Source organism: Rattus rattus, chromosome 2 (assembly GCF_011064425.1).
Source record: "Rattus rattus isolate New Zealand chromosome 2, Rrattus_CSIRO_v1, whole genome shotgun sequence".
NCBI classification, from domain to species: domain Eukaryota; kingdom Metazoa; phylum Chordata; class Mammalia; order Rodentia; family Muridae; genus Rattus; species Rattus rattus.
In genome coordinates, this window is record NC_046155.1 from 143,397,886 (window position 1) to 143,406,757 (window position 8,872).

At 41.0% G+C, this 8,872-nt stretch overlaps 1 protein-coding gene across 1 annotated transcript in view; it reads right to left on the minus strand.

Annotated features, from left to right (window-relative positions):
• Tubgcp5 (tubulin gamma complex associated protein 5) overlaps positions 1-8,204 on the minus strand; it is a 35,415-nt gene extending 27,211 nt beyond the window's left edge. Inside the window, exons 1-6 of the mRNA XM_032893520.1 lie at positions 7,941-8,204; positions 6,237-6,290; positions 6,040-6,148; positions 3,349-3,445; positions 2,701-2,780; positions 1,555-1,690 (exon numbers count right to left, since the gene is read on the minus strand). Coding sequence (XP_032749411.1) covers positions 1,555-1,690; positions 2,701-2,780; positions 3,349-3,445; positions 6,040-6,148; positions 6,237-6,290; positions 7,941-8,086 — 622 coding nt within the window. The 5' untranslated portion in view covers positions 8,087-8,204. The remainder of the gene's footprint in view (positions 1-1,554; positions 1,691-2,700; positions 2,781-3,348; positions 3,446-6,039; positions 6,149-6,236; positions 6,291-7,940) is intronic.
• Between the last annotated feature and the right edge of the window lie 668 nt (positions 8,205-8,872).

The following is an 8,872-nucleotide window of genomic DNA, read 5'->3' on the forward strand; positions in this document are numbered from 1 at the left end:
TCAACTTCACAGGTTTGATTGAAAAATATGAGGAACAGAGATTATTTTTGATTTAAGCAAGATGATTAAAAGTTATCTGCAAAATGCTGACCTTAAAAACTGGAGCAGAGAAGGCAATAGATACAAAAACCAAATGAAGCTGGACATGATGGTAAACTTCTCTAATTCCTTCACTCAGGAGTTAGAGGGAGAACGGATTCAAAGAGACCCTGTCTGGAAACAACCCAAACTCCAGGGGAACAAGTAAATAGATGATAGCGGTCATCAAGAAATACACAGAAGAGGCAAGTCAACAAATACGTGAAGTCCTTAAAGAAGCAATCAGTTAAGTACAAACAGATAATTCCCTAGAGCTAACTGGATCCTTAGGAGATTTGAAGGCAGGAACTGGTATCAAAGTCAAACTCTCACAAGAGTGCAGATGGTGCAGGGAACGTGGGGTAGCCGAGGTAAGCTGGGGTCTATCATCAAGGGAAAATGTGTTGGAAACAGAATTGCAAACTCCAGACTTCAATGACAGTTTAAGAACAGAGGAGGAGACATTCCCATGCTAATAGGGACAGAACTTAGGATCAAGTTCTAAGGAAAGGAAGGAAGATTTACATATAAATGCCAGTTATATAACTTAACATACCAGTTAGCACAATGTTTGTAATGCAGAACAGTGACTGATAAAAATTAGAACGAGTATTTAAAACTCGCCAACAGGAAAGGTGTATTAAGACTGGGATTCAGAAATAAAAGTGGACAAAATATCGTCTTTATCTATATTCTAGTATTTTCTAAAATGTCTACCAATCCTAGTTGCTCACTGTTCGGTGAAAAGATGAGCATTCAAGTCAAAACAAACCCTGCAATCTTTCTCCATTTACTAAATTCAGAAAGGTTAATTCTTCTACAACAACAAAGAACACATTTAGGACCAAGTTATCAGAACTACTATAGAAAAACTACATTCTAGGACTGGCGAGATGGCTCGATGGTTAACAACATTGGATGGTCTTGAAGAGGACTCAACTGTGATCCCAAGCACCCACATGGTGGTTCATAACCATCTCTAACTCCAATTCTAGGGGATCTGATGCCCTCTTCTATCTTTGTGGGTATAAGGCATGTACATGGTATAAACAAAAACATAGCATCCTCCCTACACATAAAATAGCAATTAAAATATTAGCGTATTAGTGCTTTGTTTCCTTTTTGAACTGACAGAAAGGATAAAAGCTAGAGTGGTACTTCTTAGGCACACATTCAATCTACTAGCCCAGCAGTTCTCAACCTGAGGGCCACATCAGACACCCATAGCATAGCAAATATTATTATGGTTCATGACAGTAGCAAAATTACAGTTAGGAAGTAACAATGAAAAAATGTTATGGTTGTGGGTCAGCACAGCCCGAGGAGCTGCATTTAAGGGTTGCAGCATTAGGAATGCTCAGAACCACTGTACTAGGAATGTCAGAGCTCACAATATGCTCAGCAATGCCGCTGATCTGAATCCTGCCACTTGAGCCCTCTTGTGAGAAAACACCAGCACTGAACCATGTAGAATACCTTCCCAGCAGACTTGAAGGCCTCCTTTTCTGTTGTGGTCTTGTTCTTCTAATGGAGTCCTGTCTACCTGTATCCCAGAGTCTTCTCTGCTTAAGGGCTGCTGGGTATCTTCATCGTCACTGTCTTCAGACCAATTCTGATTTAAGGAGAAAAACGATCACACTCTTGAGGCTGTAACCATTAGAGTGACTTAGGCCTAAAAATGAAGAACATTTCTGAAGAGAAGCAAAAGCCAAATAAAAGCTTCTTTGTCGCATAAGTTTCCACAATGGACCTGTCTGATTTGAGGTGATAACAATCCGAAGACTGAACATCTAGTCCACGATGTCTACATGCATGGGAATAATGTAGATAAAGGCTAAGTGTAGGAAGGAGACCGGGAGAGGGGAAAGGTGACGAGGAAGGACAGAGTGCAGACAGAAGTTTCTGAGTCATGAGGAGCTATAGAAAACTAATTTGTTTTTAGTTTCACTTCAGTCAGTTTTACTTGTGGTGAAAATGTGAATTCAGCTTTCTTTGAATAGAAGTAGCAAGAACCACTTCTGAATTCCAAAAGAATCCCACATGTACTATTGCTTTGAGTTAGTGACTGAGAATAATGCATGCTTTTTAATATCCTTGATTTATAGTACAATAGGAACTAAATATAATTAATTACTTAGTATATTTATTATACTGACCTATTTGAAAATAATCATTTTGGGGAGGGGTATTGTAATTTGAAAAAAAATTTCCCTTTTCCTTCTGTTTAAAACAACACCAAATAATTATAATATAGTATTATTTAATATGTAAATTACATTAATATACATTCACTTAACCCAGAATATTAACAAATCTTCCATACTCCACAGCTTAAAAAGTTAATGTTTCCATTCTACTTAGAGAGTGTACATATGCACACACACGATGTTCACCCATGGCTCACATGGGTAGATCAGAGGACAACTTGCAGGAGTTCCTTCTTTTCATGCAAGTCTGCTGTTTGGGTCTGGCAGCAAGCACCTTTACCTGAGGAGCGGACTCCCTGGCTTAGTGTGGCGATCATGTTAAACAGTATGCTTTGTGGCAGAAGGACACACCAGGACTACTGCTGCCACGTGGGCAGGCACTTACATTTGTATGAGCAGAACAACCACCACTCACCGGTGTGTCCATATCTGGACCAAGGCCAACTTCTTCACCTTCCATCAAGTATTTTCCCCAGTCAAAATCATCCTTCTTTTCTAAAATTGAACAAAAGGACCTCATCAGCTTTATCATAAGTATCTGGGAGAAAAAAAACCCCCAACAACCCTAAAACCCATAAAGCTACATAGTAAAGAAGCCCACATAAAACTCAAAGTACATCCAAGGAACTAAGTTTGAAAACATCAAGGCAGTTGGAAGTGGGAGGTAGACGATGTTTGCCCAGCATGCATGGAGCTGAAGGTCAGCTCTGTAACACTGGGAAACTGGGCAATGGGGCGCACGCCTGAGATCCTTGACCTTAAGAGAGTTCAAGGCTATTGAGTGTGAAGCCAGCCTGGGTACATGAAACCTTGTCTTAAAAAAAGAGAAAGTGAGCAAGGGAGAGACACTTAATAAATCTGAATTCCAATATATCTTTTATCACTTGAATTAATTCACCCTCAAGTGTTGAGTTTTCTCTTCATAAAATAAAAGTCTAACTTTACAGGGTTTTGGTTTGTTTTGTTAAGACAGGGTTTCTCTGTGTAGCCTTGGCTATGATTTTGCAGCTTTTAATAAAAATCCCAATTATTATAGGTAATAAATTTGTATCTGGTAACATACCCACTTCTTTCTCTCTCGGTGTTTCCACATAATTGCTGTTTGAAGGAGAATCAGACAGACACAGAAGGAGTGACAGTATGGAATAATGTGTATCTGTCTTTAAAACAAACACAAAAAAGAGTGAGTCAGCCTGAGGGTGGTGAGTACTGCCGAAACCAGACTGAGTAATGAAAGAGCTACACAACAGCTGTTTACACACCTACTTTGTTCATTTTAGGAAATACGAGTTATCATAAATAAATCGTAGTCTCCAACCTTCTTCTACAATTCAAATGTTTTCATATAAGGAGTCTAAGTCACATGAGATTTGGTTCTCTATTTCTAACAAAGTAAGACATTTACATTTGACTGGGCTAAAGGAACTGTAATACAATTCTTTAGAACATGATATTATGGCTAAAAGTGAAGTTCCTGTCCAGTAGCAATATGCATCCTGAAGATTAAACATATCTAGCAGTTTGACTATCTGACCTCTATAAGAATCACATTAACACTCAGCACAAATACTGCACAGAGTACAAATGTACCTGTTTGCTAAACTCAGACAAGTGAAAGATGCTCTTGGTCTTTATTTTTAAGGATTTATTTTTTTATTTTATGTGTATGGGTACTTTGCATGCAGCACTCTCATAGACCAGAAGAGGGCGCTGGATCCCCTGGAACTGGATTTACAGGCATTTGTGAGTGGTGCTGGAACTGAACCTAGGTCCTCTGGCTAAGTAGTAGTTGCTCCTAACTGCTGAGTTATTTCTCCAGCCATTGGTGTTAAGTTTGCATTTATCTTATGGAGGGGTCAGCACTTAAAAAACAAACAAACAAACAAACAAACAAAACCAAGTCTTTTGATTTTCCTTTACTAGAAACCATATTGTCAGAACTTTTTCAAGTCTCAATATATCTGTTATGATTCTCACAACCAATCAAATTTACCCAATGGAAATTTACCTTTCTGCATGTTAGCCTATGACCCAAAGTTCTGTGCTGTGTCTTTCCTTGTTCACTGATGTCTAAACTGCAGTGTTAGCTATGCAGAAAACAGTTAATGGAGGTCCAAGTAGTCAAAGCTTCAAACATTCTCCAGAAGGGTTTGTTTTTATGCATGGCTCGCAGCCAACTACTACTTAACAGGCCTTAGAATTTATAACTGGTCAGTAATAGGAAAGCTCATGTCTAGAATCACAGTGTCCTATTTTTTCTTAAAATACTTTTTTTGAACAATTATGTTTTTTTCTTTAGGAAATCTGGAATTTCAGTAAATGTAGCCAGTAAATACTTTGCTTTAGGCAAGGTCGTGGTATGTAGATGGCCTTGAACTTGCAACCCTCTGGTTCTCTTTCCTCACACTAAGACAACAAGTACAAGATTCAGAGCTAACCCTCACACTGAAAGCATGTGATCTCCCCCTTCCTGGGTCTTGGTGATCTCAGCCAGAATGCCTGTTTCCATCTCTATTTGTCTGTGAATTTCCTAATCTCATTTTTCTTAAGGGCTGACTAACATTCCACTGTACAAATACGCTACATTTGTATCCATTCGTCAGCTGACAGACTAGTAGGCTGTTTCCACTTCTTGGCTTTGTGGAAGCAGTGAATGGACGAGCAGGAACCTCAATAGGAGGATATAGAGTCCTTTGGGTGTAGATTTATTTGTAGTTTATGAGGCAGAAACCGTTCTCTGTCCACAATAGGGCAGGTATACAAGGCCACATACCCATGACTACAGAGGCAGCACAAATGAAGATTTTATGCATTAAAATAAAAAAGGACACAAAATTGGGTGGGTAGGAAGGAGGGATGGGTCTGAGAGGAGCTGGAGTGGTGGTGAATACAGACAAAATTCACTGTATGAAATTCTCAAAAGACCCAAAACACCACCACCACCAAAATAGAGCACGGATGTGCACATATACAAACCTTCATTCTAGTACACAGCGAATGATGTAATCTCCATTTAATTTTTACCACACGTCACTTAACATTTTGAGAAGTAGGCAGTTTTACCCTTGTGTGAGTGAATCTCACAGATTACACTTAGATAAACCTAAGGGTACAGCCTATCACATATGTATGTGCTTAGTTTCTGTTTTATTCATCCCTTTCCTGACTGTCATCTACACTAGTTAATGGTAATAAACCATAGCAATGATGATATCAGACTAAGAAGATACCAGTGCTGAGAATTCTTGTGGCAAGGGTGGCCTTGGAGCCCCTGACATAATATAAAAGCACATTTTGGATCTAGAATACAGTTGCTATTTGAGAAATTCAAGGTAACCAAACAGGGCTGATTCCCATAACCATGGTCAATTCCAAGTGAGAGGAGCAAAGAAGAGCATGTTGCTCATTTCATAACAAACCCGAGGCAACAGTTAACTCATTCTCAAGGAGGCCCTGCTCCAGCCAGGGACATTACTAAATAGACTGTGTATGAAGAGATAACACATTGATGATAATTATACCGCAAAGAGTGAATACAAAAGCCTGGCAGTATTAATAGCTGTGGCACCTGCTTTTAATCCCAGCATTCTGGAAGCAAAGACAGCCGGATCTCGGATCTCGACAGCAGCTTGGTCTACAAGGTCCAGAATATTCAGGGCTTCACAGAAAACCCTGTCTCAGAACAACAAAGTAGCAGCAACAACAAGAACAAGAAGAGCCAATACAAATGGAAAACTCACAACTGAAGGCTTACCTTTATTTTCTCTGTGCTGGGAAGAGCTACATTTAGAAACTCCTTAGTTAATCTCTTCCAACTAGCAGCTTTGCTGAGATCAGAATGAATGGTGAGTTTCTCATAAATTCTGAAATATTAAAAGAATCAGTTGATACCAAAATAATTTAAGAAAACACATCGATGAATACATATAGATATACAGAGAAACGACATACCCTTCTATTGTTTTTTCTACTTTGTGACTGTTGACATCCAAGAAACGATGAAATCTGGTAAAGATAAAATACAGTTTTAATGCCAATACTGTATAACAATATTTAACATCATATAGCTCTCCATATCCCTGCATATGTCTGATACTTCTTCTACAATCTGTCCTCTGGCTCCTTTGTCTTTTCATAGGTCCCACAGTTATGTTCACTATAACATATTTTCCTAGGGTTTTTGCAAAATCTAGTGGCTCCGAACTCACTAGGAGGCTAAGGATAGCCTTCAACTCGCAGCAATCCTCCTGCCTGAGCTACTCAAGTGGGTCTAATTTTTAGCACAAAATCCTGATGTGATCATGGGGGTTGGGGATTTGGCTCAGTGGTAGAGCGCTTGCCTAGGAAGCGCAAGGTCCTGGGTTCAGTCCCCAGCCCCGGAAAAAAAAAAAAAAAAAACCCTACTTCAAAATCCTGATGTGATTACAGGCATACATCATTGTGACTGGATGTTCTTTGTTTTTTTTTTTTTTTTTTTTTTTTTTTTTTTTAGGAGCTGGGGATCTAACCCAGGGCCTTGCGCTTCCTAGGCAGCGCTCTACCACTGAGCTAAATCCCCAACCCCATTTGTCTTTTTAATGTAAGAGAGGCCCAGTGAAATCTTAACATTCGCCCTGAGTAATTTTGCTAAAGGTGCAAAATAAAACACAAAGAAAAGCATAGTCAAGTACAATTACCACATATTAGAAAGCTTTGGGAAGGGTCTGGAGAGATGGCTTAGGGGTTAAGACTCCTTGCCTTTGTTCCAGGACCCCAGGTTCTATTCACAGAACACATAAACTATAACCAGAGTTCCAGGTGATCAGCTGTTTGGGTACCAGGCACATACGCACATGTATACAGAGGCAAATCACTCACACGTAAACAACAGTGGGACCAAACGCTCGTTAATGTAATAACAAACAACATTTGGAAATAAGGCAGCTGTAATACAATGTGAATGTTACATGTTTTCTACTGGTGACAGAGTGATAGCTATGCTTTTACTACTGCTGTTATAGTATGCAACATCTTATGTTTCTCCTAACTCTAAAGTGATTATCACCTGCCTCAAGCCTGCCACTAGAAAAATTACTTGTGCTACAATTGCTTTTTGAGTTATTTAGCTTATTTGAATCATTGCTCTTTTTACAGATCATAATTAGAAATCGCTCTCGTTGTTTTGGATAGTTGGCATGCTATGAACCCGAGAGGTCTGTATTCTCACGACCTAGGCACGCACTCATGTCTGCGTTTAGAATCAGGATCGTAGAGCTTGACAAATTGTTCACTGTTTAAGGTGATTTCTACTAGGCATGCTACGTGTGGCTCAGTAGTAGAACTTGAATTTGTTTTATGCAAAAAGAGGACACAGAAGCAGGGAAATCTGCAAGTGGCCGGAGCAAGAGTAGGGGGGAGTTGGTGATGTGATCAGAATTTCGCGCTAAAAATGTACTTTTCCAGCCATTAAATGACTTCTGACGTGCAAAGTACTGCGTGAGGGAGAGCAGAGTCAACAGCTCTCTAGGATGTACCGCTGCAACTGCGTGTTTCTCGTAAGGGCACTTAGGGGAAACCAAGGCACAGCAGCAGCCGGCGGTTTCCAGGAGGCCGCACTCCTGACCCGGATCCGCCCGCCAGCCCGCCCGGCGTTAGCTCGCAGCCGCGCTCCCACACCTGAAGTTGGACCAGGCGAAGTCCAGGGCCATTTGGAAGTTGGAATCCGCCTCATCCTGCAGGCCAGTGACCTGCCGGACGAGCTCACGCACATCGTGTTCCAGTTGTCTGTCCATCCGGCTCCCGGACGGCTTAGGCCGGGCCATACCCACGACCTACCTATCAGAGGTCCCCGCTAAGCGGCGACTGTTCTCGCGAGAGTTCTGCTTGTCGCGGCACTGGGCTTTCGAGATTTGGAGACTGTTTCCGGGAGCGTTCAGGCAGCCCCGGTGCTGTGCCTGGAGGAGGTGCTCACGGGCTTGGTGTTTAGTTGTTGGATGCCGTTTGTCTGTGTATGGGAAAGAGATGTGCTCTTTCCGCTTGCACGTTAGGAAATCTGAGTGTTTTCAGAGAGCTAGCCATTATTTATGATTAGTCGTTGTTAATAATGGACTCTCGATAGCCTCGATTAATGGTTTAGATTCGTATGCATTTTGAGGCAATCACTTTTCCCGTTCAGGGTATAGTTTACGACGTTTTCCAACCTGACTACTTTGTTAATGCTGCCTGATGCATTATCGTTGTGGTGGTTTGAATAGGTTTAATCCCGATAGATTCATGTTTGAATGCTTGACCATAGGGAGTGGCACTGTTAGGAGGTGTGACCTTGCTAGAGGAAGTGTGTCACTGTGGGGGTGGGCTTTGAGCTCTCTCAAGCTCAAGCTATGCCCAGTGAATTAGTCTCCTCCTGCCTTCTCTAGCACCATGCACCGTGCACCCTGCCATGCTTTCCACCATGACAATAGACCAAACCTCTGAAACTGTAAGCCAGCTCCAGTTAGATGGTTGCCTTTGTAAAAGTTGCCTTGGTCATGGTGTCTCTTCAGAGCAATAAAACCCAAACTAAGACAAAAATTTTGTAAAATTTGTGTCTTCTCAGACACACACATGAC